The sequence below is a fragment of the Penaeus japonicus genome, unplaced genomic scaffold (genome assembly GCF_977035675.1).
Source record: "Penaeus japonicus unplaced genomic scaffold, GWHDUDI00000001_assembly GWHDUDI00000014, whole genome shotgun sequence".
NCBI classification, from domain to species: Eukaryota; Metazoa; Arthropoda; class Malacostraca; order Decapoda; family Penaeidae; genus Penaeus; species Penaeus japonicus.
In genome coordinates, this window is record NW_028234416.1 from 7,798,881 (window position 1) to 7,813,880 (window position 15,000).

The 15,000-nt window shown below is 40.3% G+C and overlaps 1 protein-coding gene across 4 annotated transcripts in view; it reads right to left on the minus strand.

Annotated features, from left to right (window-relative positions):
* Positions 1–15,000, minus strand: part of LOC122264288 (uncharacterized) — a 459,197-nt gene that overhangs the window by 34,054 nt on the left and 410,143 nt on the right. For 3 of the 4 annotated variants that reach the window (XM_086543878.1, XM_086543876.1, XM_086543879.1), the window contains 2 exons: positions 14,844–14,966; positions 920–1,147 (listed from right to left, as the gene is read on the minus strand). In XM_086543878.1, the coding sequence (XP_086400004.1) occupies positions 920–1,147; positions 14,844–14,966 (351 nt within the window). The remainder of the gene's footprint in view (positions 1–919; positions 1,148–14,843; positions 14,967–15,000) is intronic. The other variant, XM_086543877.1, reaches the window with a different exon arrangement.

Below are 15,000 nucleotides of genomic sequence, written 5' to 3' on the forward strand. Positions count from 1 at the left end.
GAGGGAGAGGGAGAGGGAGAGGGAGAGGGAGAGGGAGAGAGAGAGAGAGAGAGATAGAGACAGCGAAAGCGAGAGAAAGAGAGAGAGAGAGAGAGAGAGAGAGAGAGAGAGAGAGAGAGAGAGAGAGAGAGAGAGAGAGAGAGAGAGAGAGAGAGAGAGAGAGAGAGAGAGAGAGCAAGATTTAAATGGAAAACGCCGCGAAAAACATGGGCGGCTGGGTATTTGCAGCTCGCCGCGTGTGTCGTTTGTCAAAACCGTGAAGTCATTCATTGAATAGATATGCATGAATAATTTTAGGTCAACCCCCATTCCCATTTCACAGCTGGGTAATTCGACCCATATTTTGAAATACTGACATGAGAAGTTATTTACTTGCAAAACAGTATTGTTCTCTCCCCAAATAAAAATATTCGTAGTCCTTAATAATTGTTGCCTCTTGAGTAAAAGAAAATTAAAAATAAAAGTTTAATAAACAATAGTTATGACACCGACATAAAAGTTAAGATACCCCTCAAAGTCACAGAAAACGCCTACTGGCAATGCGTTAGAAGAAAACGTAAAACAGACATAAGTTTAGGGGTAACTCTTCTCAAGAGAAAATCCACAGTCATTCTATGATTATTCAGCTCTGCTCTTTCTTCATGAACATGTTATAAAATATTAATAGTTTTTCATAACATTATCTTTAACAAAAAATAATACGACATACACATAGGAAATAGAGGAAAACATAATATACGACAGAAAAAATAGACAGAATACATAAGAATACAGATCCACAACCAAGACGGAAACAAACAAAGGAGTATAGCAACCACAGTGACATCAGCTCCTTCCTTCTTAAACAGGATGAACAAATGTACCGTCACTGTGAATAGCACCAGCCCCTTCCTTCGCAAACAGGATGAATAACACGTACCTTCACTATGAATGCCTGAGCTGGCGCAGTCCTCCTCGCCGTAATGTTCGGAACCGCCCGAGGAGTGACTGTCTCCCTCGGCCGACCCGATCCCTTCGGAGCCGTCCAGCGACCTCCTCTCGCCCTTCAGCTCGTGGGTGATGTCGACGTCCCTCTGGAGGTCGTCCTCAGAGCCGTGCGAGCTGCAGTAATCCTCCTCGGGTTCTTCTAGGATGACCTCGAGGCCTGCTGGGGGAGAAGGAGCGTCTCGTTAATGCAAAGGGATCGTCACTTCTTATTGACGCATATGAATGTCACGGCGGGTGATGTGGATGATATTCAGCTCTGACAGGTTGTTGGTTGGGAGTTAATCCGACGCGAGGTGTTGTTTCTTTAGTGTATGGTGATGATGCAAGATAAATAGTTTCTATTGCAAAATAACAACAACAACAATAAATAATTATATAAAATAGACTATAGTAAACTACATCTTTATTTTTTTTACTTCTATGAAGAAAATGAGACTTACTTGGAAATAGGAAAAAAATGTTAATCAACAGAAACATTAAGGTGTGAACAAATCAGTCAGTATTTTCTTTCAGTTTCATTTTTGAAAATGAGTAATCGTTGACCTGGTTTAAGTTTTCTTATTGTTTGAAAACATGCAGACAATCGTTAATTAAACTTAATTCAATGTATGATCTACTAAAATGTGCTATAAAGAGCTCAGAATAAATATGAAAAATTTTGATTTTGATAATTGTTGCTGTCCAGGTTCCGTGTCCTTCCTTACACCTGTCTGATGTGTCACTGACAAATAAACATCATTGTTGCTATTGTTGTTTTGTCAAAGTCGTAGCGTTTCTCCTACACTTAATTTCCGAACTTAGCACTCAAGCTTCACCATAACATAACCATCTTCACCATAACATAACTATCACCATACAACAATAACGAAACAAAAATCAAGGAATGTGAATGAATAATCAACACGAAATATGTAAGTGGCGTTATTTACAATTGTTCAACATTGATCACACTGAACAAAATCACACCATACTTTCAGAGACTCAAGCACTGCCTACATCACTCCACGCGATATATAAGAACACTCCCCAATGGAAGGCAATGCACGAGACGGATCAAGTTCTGATAGTTGACTACCTCTCCACAAACTACTGTCCTTTAAAGGTCACTATCAACCCCGCTCCCCCCTCCCCCCCTCTCTCTCTTTCTCTCCAGCCCCCCCTCCCCCTCCCCCCCTTGCAAACAAACGACCCGACCTGCAAGACCACTTAGTACACGGCCGGTCTTGGAAGCACGACTACCCAACACGACCCGACGGTCCGATGACTACGCTACGACTATTACCCGACGCTGGAGTCCTCTTGCCCACACCCCAACTACGCCCCCGAAGGCCCACGCCCACACACGCAAGAGGCTAACTAGGTGAATTGAGGGTATCCTTAAGGCAGCACCCACGGTCGATGAAATGCAAGGAACCACGGTTGGCAACACTGATCAACATCTACATATCGAGGGTGAAATCAAATTGTTTTACCTAAACAAATAATCAATTAAAACAAACCTATAACATGAAATTGCGTTGACAATCAAATAACACAAAGAAACAATAATATAAATCAAGCAAATTCATTTTACAAACACCGTATCGTTTATTTTCAGTTAGATGAAAACCGTTTCTATATTTAGATGTACCAAATTACAAGCCTGTTTTGTGAGACACCAAATGACAAAGTGGCGACACCTGCGAGGGTTTTTTTTCGAGGATTTCACGGTGACATCCTATAACTTGCAAGTTGAATACTAACCCTGAGACTGACAGATATGCCCACGCCCTTTCGAGACTCAACTGCAGGTGCGATTATCCGATGATACGCCCACACACACACACTTACACTTACACACACACACACTCACACTCACACACACACACACACTCACACTCTCACACACACACACACACACTTACACTTACACACGCACACTTATATACACACTAATGCATACATGCACGCACGCTCGCACGCACACGCACACACGCACACACACAAAAATAAACACATACACACACAAGTCTCTGGTACACATAATAATCACATCACTCACTAAAATTATCTACAATGGAGAGCTTCCGCTTTTCAATCTCTCTCTTTCTGTTTCTCTGTTTCTATCTCTCTCTATCTCTCTTTATCTCTATCTTGATATCTATCTCTATCTATAGTCTCCTCTCTCTCACACTCTCTCTCTCTCTCTCTCTCTCTCTCTCTCTCTCTCTCTCTCTCTCTCTCTCTCTCTCTCTCTCTCTCTCTCTCTCTCTCTCTGTGTGTGTGTGTGTGTGTGTATGTGTGTGTGTTTATGCCTGTATGTCCTAGTCCGTTCCTACGTACGAATATGTAAATCCCGATCACAGAAGACATAGCACAGAAATCTATAGCATCTAAAGACGAGCGTTTTTATGTCTGTAAATAGATAAAGACATTTCTTCGGACTCTCCGATGGCTGCGTGGGCGAGGCTGTAGTGGGGTAATGGAGGGGGGGCGAGGTGTAACCATGTCTTCTGTCCACACACACACACACACGCACACACACACATACGCACACACACACACTTTTCTCCATTTTTTTCTCCCTTCCTCTCTGAAAATAATCCTTCCCTCTTTTGCTTTTATTTCCTACACATTCCTTCCCTCTGCCTATCTCTCTACGTTCGTCCTCGCTCCTGCTCCTTCCTCCGCCTCCACGCTCATAAACTCCTCCTTTTCTGGACGCTTTCTTATCCCCGCACATTCCTCAAGGCCAAGCAACGACCTCCTCGGAAACCTGCTCCTTAAACACGCTCCTATATCACAAGGAGGGCGTGGGCGAAGTAAGGGACACGACTTGAGGGAAATTATGAGAGAGACAGTAAGGAACACGACATCACGAGAGAGACGGTGAGGAACACAGTCACAAGATATATATGTATATATATATATATATATATATATATATATATATATATATATGTATGTATATTATATATATATATATATATATATATATATGCATATATATATATATATATATATATATATATATATATATATATTAATATATTATATATATATATATATATATATATATATATATATATATATATATATATATATATACATATATACATATTATATATAAAGAGAGAGAGAGAGAGAGAGAGAGAGAGAGAGAGAGAGAGAGAGAGAGAGAACAATTGAGAGAAAGAAAGAGAGAGAGATAGATAGATAGATAGATAGAGATAGATAGATAGATAGATAGAGATAGAGAGAGAGAGAGAGAGAGAGAGAGAGAGAGAGAGAGAGAGAGAGAGAGAGAAATAAGGAACACGATTTCAGTTGCATCAAAGGTTGATTCTGTCCATGATCACAAACATACAAACCAACGCTGTAAATAATAATAAGCAAACTGATATAATAATCTTAAATAAACGCAAAGGGTGATAAACACAACGAAATGTGAATCAATGAAAACCTGAACAACAACAAAATCAAAATCACACTGAGGAATCGCAATCAACGGCACTGAAATTAATTACCGCAATTAATTTCTCGTTAATTACCATTACGTGTTCTTGCAACCTAATAAATGAGATGGGGGGGGGGGGGCTGTGTATTTATGCCTCTGCACGTGTGCGTGTATAATATGAAGAAGTTTTATTTAGCACTCAATTGCATTCAACAAGGCGTAATGTCTTAATGTCGAAAGCATACAGTCAAGGTCAAAGAAACTTCTTGTAGCGAGTTCTATTTCTTAGAGCATGATTTGTTTCTTAATTTCTTCACGAAGGGCATTCAAAGAGCAAAGAGGATTATCATAATTATATAAATAACTCAAAATAACAGGTATTTACAGAGCGGTGTCAAATCAAAATGAAACAAAGCACAAGTATTAGGAAACAAAACTAACAGACACATGTATGACAATGTTACCAAAATAGAAGTCTGTAAGAGAGAGAGAGTGAGCGAGTGAGAGAGAGAGAGAGAGAGAGAGAGAGAGAGAGAGAGAGAGAGAGAGAGAGAGAGAGAGAGAGAGAGAGAGAGAGAGAGAGAGAGAGAGAGAGAGACAGAGAGAGAGAGACAGAGAGAGAAAGACAGATAGGCAAACAAACAGACAGACAGACAGACAGACAGACAGAAACAGAGACAAAGACAGAGACAGAGAAAGAGGATATGAGGGAGGGAGGGAAGGAGAGGGAGACAGAGACAGAGAGACGTCGCCGTCACACCTCGCTCCTCTGCGTCTCATTATCAGCTTTCTAATCCATTACTTCCTGTCATAATTGTTTCGCCCAAAACGCAGAGTAATTTTGAAAAAGTGCAAGAGCGAGCAAGAGAGAGCGCGAGAGAGAGAGAGCTGAGGTAAGGAACATGCAGAGAAAGAAAGAAAGAGAGAGAGAGAGAGAGAGAGAGAGAGAGAGAGAGAGAGAGAGAGAGAGAGAGAGAGAGAGAGAGAGAGAGAGAGAGAGAGAGAGAGAGAGAGAGAGAGAGAGAGAGAGAGAGAGAGCTGAGGTGAAGTCGTTCGTTGTGTTTACGTTGGCAAATAATGTTGTGTTTTAAATGTAAAAAGTACAGGCGGAATAAATGAAGATATGAAAACAGTGAAACACGCTAAAACTTTGCTAAAATATGTGTTAAAAAGGTAAAGTATTTTTCAAATTGATACAAGTGAAGAGGCCAGTGGCACCAATTAGAAGATGTTATGATCATAACTAACGGCGTAACACATAACGACTACAGGATACTGCATTCCATAAAAATTTAGTTAACCGTAAGAAACTCACAAAGATTTATTAGCCCGCCAGCTGAGCTTAGGGGCATAAAAGTAAATAATTCATCGAGCATACCGTTATATCACCTTGGAACTTGGCCTTAATTGGATCATTAGTTAAATGACAATCGATAAATTGTCACCAATCCAACACGATAACGAGGACGCCGAAAAGTAATTGAGTTAGCCCTAAAACTCAATTCTCGAGATTCCATTTTCTATGAACCGCTGAACTCGGGGAGGCAGCAACTCGAACGAAAACACACAGCCGTTACCTCACATAACAACGAACGATAAAACTGTATGGCTCTACACAGCGCGACACATTCAGTTATTACGTGGAAACCTGTGGTAAGTCAGGATGGCTGCGGTCGGCACCATTTACGGCCTCATTTTGCTATTACTTCTTAGCCAACGAGTTTGGGGGGAACCGTGGAACGTGTCATACGTACAAAAAAAGGTACTCTTTGTTTTTTGTCTTTTTTTTTCCTTTAGAGTGATAACCTGTACGCTAACTACGTCCCGATTCACGTACGACATATTTATAGCTCTTTCGTGATGACTATGAGAACATTCCTAAACAAAAACCGCATTTCTTTTATTTTCAGTGTCTCTTTCCAGTCGTTTTATCTTTTAAAAAGTCAGAGGATTTACAGAAGTTACTAAAAATTTCTTCTATACCTTAAAAAATATTCTTCAATTATCAATTAAACTATAGTAAACCTGGATGCACATTTAAAATAACAACAATAAAGAAAAATCAACAAATTCTCCCAAGCACAAGAACATCGGATTAACACTTGAACCCAAACAAAAACACCCTCAAAAAACAAACAAACAACACATCCCTGAGACCAAACAGAGGCCCATCCTAACAAAACCAATTTACTTGTCATAACAAAAATAATAATAAGCAGTGACAACCAGCAAGAAGCATGCATAGTTCTTCGCACAACACGATTAGCTTTTCGTCCCCTTTCCGTGAGTCATGCATCGTCGGGAAGGTCGGGGTCATGCAGGCAAGGCCATGGAGAAGCCTTACTTGAATGCGTGACGTGATGGGGGGTGGGGTGGGGGTGGGGGTGGGGGAGAAAGAGGGGGGAGGGGAGTGTCTCGGTTGTTGACTCGGTAATGGGCACTGCGTTTATATGCATGACGGTGCTAATGGATGTCACAATTTCTCTCTCTGTCTGCGCTGTATTTTTTATCTATTTGTATTTTTTTTCTCTATGTAGATAGGTAGTAAGACAAAAAATAATCAAAACAGAAATAAATGAGAAGAGAAAGGCAGAGGAAAAGTAAAAATGATAATAATAAAAAAAAAACCTTCTGTACGTACATAAACACAAACACGCACATCCCCCCTCACACATACATACATACACAAACAAAACTTTTAAACGTTAGGCGATGCGTCATCTTCAGAAATCTTTCTGAACTGAACTGAAACTCTTACAAAATCATCCATTTCTTACCCATCTCCGCGCCAACTAGACTCATCATAACCTCGATTTACGCAAATAATAATAATAATAATAATAATAGGAAAAAAAAAACTTTCAGCGTGTGCCAGAGAAGAGGAGGATGATGGGAAGGTGGAGGGGAGGGGGGGGGGGTAATGGCCCCGTGACCCAGTGTGGGACAAGTAACCCTTGCGGGGAACCGGGGAATCAGGGAGGAGAAAGTTGTATAAAATATATGATGTTAATGCTTATAAAAAGATAAACTCGAATCGAGACAAGAAGTGTGTCATATTCTTTATGTTCAATGTATATGGAGAAACCTTTATAAATCGTTGTAAATGTTCCCATCTATTGATTAAACTTAATAGGATGTTCATTTATAGGCTTTATCAATGCATGATAAATCAACAACTATTTTATGACAGAGTCTTGACAGGACACGGCAAAAAGTCTAGGGAGAAGAATCGCCATTTTTCAAGTAGCCACTCTCAATTGAGGAGTAAGGTAGGAAAAATAAACCAGTGACAACATCGTATCTCCACAACATGAAACATGTATTTTTCCTACAAAAATCTCAAGCCATCCGGTTAGTTACCAAGACACAACATGTAGACACTAACAAACATACACATAATGTACCGCCCACTCTTTTTACACAAGAGACAACTGACAATTCCGAACTGAGGAAAAAAGGAGCAAAATTCACAGCTGTCTCCCCTTTCCCACCAACTTCCTGGCAGTGTCCAGCGCACCACCCAACGACCCCCACCCCTTCCCCATCGCCCCTCCTCATTACGCGGCCTCCAGAGTGCCGTCAGTAATGCCACAGTTTAACGCCCCCGGAGAGGGTGTGAGAGAGAGCGAGAAGAGAAGAAGGTGAAGGAGGAAGAGAGAGAAAGAGAGAACGAGGGAGAGGGAGAGAGAGAGAGAGAGAGATAGAGATAGAGAAAGATAAAGAGAGAGAGAGAGAGAGAGAAGAAAAGAAGAAAAAAAAAAGAAAGGGAAGAAGGTGGAGATAGAGAGAATTAGAGAGGAGAAAAGAAGAGTAGAAAAGAAAAGAGGGATATCAGAAAAGAACTAAACCTTAATTACTACAAAAAAGAAAGCTACCAACGTATACCATATCCTCTAATTCTTACATGTTTCGCTTCATACTCCTTAAATAATGGGTTTTCAAGACAGAGTAATAAGTTACAATAAATGCTTTAACGGTCTGGCGATTCCCCAGTTTCAGTTTGGCCAATTAGCGAGGGTCTCGGACATGACGTCACAACCGCGAGTTTTACGTGTGGATGGAGCTGTGTGTGTTTCTGTATTTGTTGTTTTGCTTTTATTTGTGTGTGTTTGTGTATTTATGTTTGAATGTGTGTGTGTATTTGTGTGTGTGTGTGTGTGTCCGTGTGTGTGTATACGTGTGTGTGTGTGTATGTGTCCGTAGGTATGCATGTGTCTATATATGAGTGTGCGTTTACGTAGGAACGAGAGAACCAATGCGACCAAGTGTTCCCGTTTCTCTGTCAGTCTTTTCCTTCTTTGTTTGTTTCTTGTTTCTTTGCCATCACGTTTGTTTCCGATTGATTCATGGTATCGAAGTCTGATGTAGCATTTCACATGGCCTAGTGCGTTCTCGATGCCAGCTATTAATTATCATGCTCTTTATCATAATCACTGACATTACCGTTTTGTCACTGTTATCATTATTCAACATTATTCTAACTTTCATCATCATCACCATCATCATCATCATCACCACTAGCACCAGCACTATTACTATCATCATCATAACGATCATATATATTCTTTCCAGTATAATTGTCCTTCTCTCAAAGTTTGTAAGGCTTCAAGTCCCTTTTGATTCTATTACACTAAGAATCCCTTCGAACACGCGAGTCGAAACATTAATACAAACTTTCACCTCATAATCAAACAGAATCTTCACTACCAACAACATCAACTGAAGTAAATACAACACAACAGTAGCAAAAACAACCAAATCGCCAACAACAACAACAACAACATTCGAACAGCTGACCGAACGATAATGATAATGATGATGATGATAATTTTTCGCCCAAGGGGTTCGACACACAAACCGAACTTTCTGACGTTGTAACATGGACGCTTTTAGAAATGGTGTTAAACTGTTTTGTTTTTGTTTTTCTTTTTCTTTTTTCCTTTGCCCTTTTCCAATGAAAGGATAAATTGAACGATGAAGAAGAGAGAGGAAAGGAAGTTGAAAGTCAACGAAGGATAGGGAGGGGTGCAAACAGAGAGAAGGAGGGTGAGATAGAAAGACAGGTATATGAGCAGATAGATAGAAGAGAAAGAAAGAGAGAGAAAAAAGAGAGAAAGAGAGAATGGAAGACAGAGAGAGTGTGAGAGAGAAACCATATTCACACCCTATGCAGTCTACCGTTTCCTGACCATCACCCCCCCCCCCCCAAACACACACACACACCCACAAACTTTTCAACGGACAACCACCTGTCTCTCATCAGCCTGCTCGTGTCCGCACCAACTGTCACACCACTAATTAGATCTCCCGTCCCTCGTCGCTAATTAATTTGTAATCAAACAAACCTCACTGGTCAACAGACATATAAAATTATTGACGAATTTATCAGGTCTCGTATCAGGTAGTGGCAGACGACCATCCAAGAGAAAAAAAAAGAAGAAAAAAAATGGCGGTTTTGGTGTTATAACAGCCGACCCGAAACGACGCTGATAACATAATGCTATAATTAAACTTCACTGATGATGTAATTACGTATCTATATATAAAAAAAAATCGATATCTGTCACCCGTAAAAAATAGGTATCCATTACGAAAGAGAAATTAGAGAATAAAAATTAATAGAAAAACATTAAAAAAAAACTGCGTGATTATCATTTCTCGGTGAAAGCAAGTCGGAAGAACTAGAGAAACCATCGCCCCCTTTTGTTTACTTGTTTTTAGAAGTAAACAAATTTGAGAAAATGAATAAATGAAATACAATCGTTGCTATTCCTATGAATAATGATATAAATAGTATAATAGTAGCACTGTTGGAAGCAGTAATAAAAAAAGTGCGGTAGTAGGTTCATTATCACCAGCATCATTATCATCATCACCTGTATTATCATTATCATCATCCTCATCCTAACCACCATCATCATCATCATCATCACCATCATCATCAACATCACCATCCCCATCATCATCATCACCATCCTCCTCCTCCTCCCCATCCCCATCCCCATCATCATCACCACCATCATCATCATCATCATCATCATCATCATCATCACCATCATCACCCTCCCCTTCCAATGCACCAGACAAAGAGTCCTGATAATGTCACGTGGTCTGAGGGGAAGCCCTTGAAGAGGGGAAAGGGGGGAGTCTACTCTTCATCGCTAATATAAGAGGATTAAAGAGGATTCTATTAAGATAAGCTCGGACGCAAAAGAGGGGGACACGAAGGAGAGAAAGAGGGGAATGAGGAACGAGTAATAGAGAGAGGGGAGAATCTAGGAACATGTGATAATGCAAAGGGAGAAGAAAAGGAAGGAGATAATCATATGTAAGTTGAAAGGAGTGGATGACCAAAGGAAATGAAAAGAGGGGGATAGACGAATAGAAGAATACCAGTAAATGAAGATAAAGGTGGAAACAGACAAGGACGCAATAACAAGAAAAGGAGGCATTGAACTCAACAAGAAGTGATAAATGATTCAAGAGAAAATGACACTTTGTCTTAAATGTTGACGCGAGTGACACTGACTTAGTGTCACCTGTCGCGGGAGTCGTCGGTGTCATAATGTGTCAAGCGAAAGAAGGACGGGAAAAATTCTTTAAAGATAATGATGATGAAAAACATAAAATAAAAAAAGACGATAAGATGATATGTAACGTACTTCGATTTAGATGGAAATAACGATAGGAATAGACATAGAGATAAAAGTAAAGGGAGATAAACTAGAAGTGAGAGAAAGAGAAGGAAAGTGAGAGAGAGAGAGAGAGAGAGAGAGAGAGAGAGAGAGAGAGAGAGAGAGAAAGAAAGTGAGAGAGAGAGAGAGAGAATCATAAACCAAAGCAAATCACAAGCCAGTGGCCAACATATGAATCCCAATAAATCACAAAGCTTAACTTTCACACAAGAATTTCTCCAAAGACAGAAAGCCATTTCCATGTCAAAAAAGTAAAAAGTTCGCTCCCCCAAAAAATACTCTAAAATACCCTTTCATGAAAATAAAACTCTGTCCTAATCCATGATATAGATTTATCAAAATAATCATCCATTTTTTCCCCCACGGAGATAAAAGAATCAAAATCGGAAATTTGTTGTATAAAAACGCGAGGTATTAAGTTATTACGCAACATAGACTGCAAATAGGGAGCCAATTAATTCCTTAAAAAAATACTTTACATTACCTTGATTAGAGGACGAAAACATTATACAATTAATCATAAGATATTTTATTTGGATCCATTCGAAATAAAATACGGAAAATATTGGTTGTGTTGTTAAGTAATATAATGACTTTTGGAATTACAATGACGATTAAAAAAGGATAAGAATAAAAATATTCATATTTGAATAATAATGATGATATACCTTTATTGCCTGCACCGGCGGGAAAACAACATCGAAATCTAATTATCCTATCAATCAATTTATAGCTCACGTGAGTCATTTAATTAATTACCGGAAGTCAGGTAAAGGGGTGAAGGAAGGGTGGGTAGGGGGGGAGGGGTAGGGAAGAGGGGTTGGGAAGGGAACAACCCGGGACATCTAGGGATAAAGTAAACGGGGGGACGGGGAAGGGTGAGAGGGGGGGGGTTAAGGGTCAAAACAGGGGGGCAATTAACGAGCCAAAATCCGACCAGTGTTGCAAACGACGAGCGTAGCCTGCCTTATACAGTACGTGCCAAATCATCCCCTCAAACATCACAGACCAAACAGAGTTACCAACGACCAGACAGTTAAAAATACACAAACGCCATAACGGCATCGACGCAAAAAAAAAGAAAAAAAAAGGCCTTCACCCGTCACCCTCACCCCCAAACCCACACCCCACACCCCTCCTACTACCCTCCCCTCCCCTACCCCGAGACACAGAGGAGGTGACGAGGTTGCCTGGAGACGACAACAGATGGCACTATCCAGGAGACACTCAACCCCACGCTCAGGGAGATAACGGTCTTGGATAACGGAGATGCTGCCCCGTGCATGTAGACTTCGCAATAACTAACCACTGGTATTTCATTGCAATTAACAACAACAAAAATTAGCGGATGAATAAATATAAGAAAAAAAAACATTTATGATGAAATTAGCATGTACTTGTTCGGCACGATTTTTGTTTTTGCACAGCATGCATTTACAAGCACACACACTCGTGTTGAGTGATGTTCAAACATGATTTGAATTTGGAAGCATGGACTGTATACACAACACGCACGCCATCAAGGTACCAGCATAAGGCGAGGGCGAGAGAGAAAGAGAGAGAGAGAGAGAGAGAGAGAGAGAGAGAGAGAGAGAGAGAGAGAGAGAGAGAGAGAGAGAGAGAGAGAGAGAGAGAGAGAGAGAGAGAGAGAGAGAGAGAGAGAAGAGGGGGAAAGAAGGAGGATCAAATGGGTAAGAAGTGATAATGAGAAAAAGAAAGAGAGAGATAGAGAAAGAAAGTGAAAGAGAGCGAAAAGAGTGAGTAAGAGAGAGAGATCGAGAGGCGGAGGAAGAGGGAGGGGGAGGGGAAGAAAGAGAGAGAAAGATGGAAAGTGAAAAAGAGAAAGAGAAATGTTCCATATGAATTGCCTCAATTACCATTTTTCTCTCTCCTTTTCACTTCCTCCCTCCAATCATGCACAGGCAGACAAGAGAACAATATGCCTCTCTGTTTCCTGTCTCTGCTTCCCTCGTGTTAATTCCCCTTTCTTCCCTCTCTTCCCTCTTTTGCGTGATGTGCCCTTGGAGCGAGTCACGATTAGCCTCTGACCTCGTCTGACCGTGACCCTCTTGTGAGATATTGTATTTGGGGTCATTCGCCTTTTTTCCCGCTTTTGTTTTTCGTAATCTTACCTTATTTTTTCTTGATTTTTTTTCATCCGTTGTAAGAAAGTCATTTCTGCACTTATATATATATATATATATATATATATATATATATATATATATATATATATATATATATATATATATACATATATATATATATAATTTTGCTTCATTTTTATAATTTAGATATTTTCACACATTCCTATGCTAATGGCGCGTAGATTTAATTGCTTTCACATTTCAACTTCATTCATGATGGTAGTTGCAAGCCGGTGAATGATCGATGCATTTAACTGCTCTTTTGCAACCAACAAAAGACTGGAAATGGGCGTTGCCGGCAAAACTGTGGGCGGGGTTCGATGCATGATGGGTGAGGATGTGGTCCACATATATCTCGGGATATGTGGTATGTCGATGGACTATGTTGATATTTGGTATGTAGGGTAGAGAGGGGGGGGGTGGATAGATGCAGAGGAAGGCTCAATGGTTTGCGTGGGTGGGCGTGGAATCTTTGCGTAGCTTCGAGAGTGGGCGGCGAGGTTTCAAGAAATGTGAAAACTGAAGATGATAGATCCTACGCATGCATGAGAGTGATTTGGTGCAAGCGCAGATGGGTGAGTGAGAGTGGGCGTCGCTGCGGACAGCTTGCGTGTGGGCGTAGATGACAGACATTCATCGCAAATCCCCCCGCCCACTCTCCTTTCTCACGCCCGGGCCATCCGTCATGCTCTGGATGCTGAGAGATGTGCGAGATGAAGACACGTGTCCTCTACAAGTGTATCTCCTTCATCTCTTGATCTCCCGATAACAGGAGCCACAATAACAGCAACATCACCAGCAACAGTAACAATAATATTTCGCGTATCAACTAAAAACAAAAAAGGGCAAATCAACAAATAAAAAAACAAACAAACAATGAAAGTTTCAATTTGCAATTGTTTTGGATACTCGCTGTCATCTCGGATACAACTAACACTTAAGAAACCACAGCCAACACGAGTATCTTTGTTGAATAGTCTCCTTGTGTGATGAACGAGGCCGTTTTGTAATTCTAACCGCACAGAAAACTACTCCAGCTGCTATCACACAGGAGCTAGTTATATGTCTCGGTTATGTATCTAATATCAAAGAATATCTCGGATTTTTTTTTTTTCTTAGAATTTTAAGCATTCTTCCTAGAACAGCTGACGAATATTGTGGAAAATCGAAATGTAATTCTGCCATCAGTGTTGCACATGCTCAGAAAGGTAATCATTTTTTTTTTTATCAATTGCACAATTTCAGTTAGATTACTTACGTATTAGAATTAGCTGTATGCAAGGAATTTAAAGAAAAAACAAAGAAAATAGAGATTATTTAAAAGAGTGAATATCATCACATAATTTCCTAAACGAAGCACTACTATTCATCGAACCAACCTCCGCAGATGCACACACAATAAGATCTAATAAACTAATAATATATACGATTTCCCAAAGCCAAACATTAATATCTTCCGAATCAACCAACACTAATTAAAACGATGTAAATAGACCGAACTCAAAAAAAAAAAAAAATCCTATTGACCAAACAATTTCCATCAGAATCCTTTAACGAAGAGTAGGAAGGACGTCTTACCAGGATCTTCAGCGTAGTAGGACCTGCTGTCAGATTCGCCCAGTCCTTCGTCAGGGAATTCGGCCGAAACGTAGTCGTTGGCTGCGTCCTCATAGCCTTCGCCCTCTTCCTCACTGCCGTAATCTGTGAAGGAAGCGGAGAAGAGATGGTTAGCGAC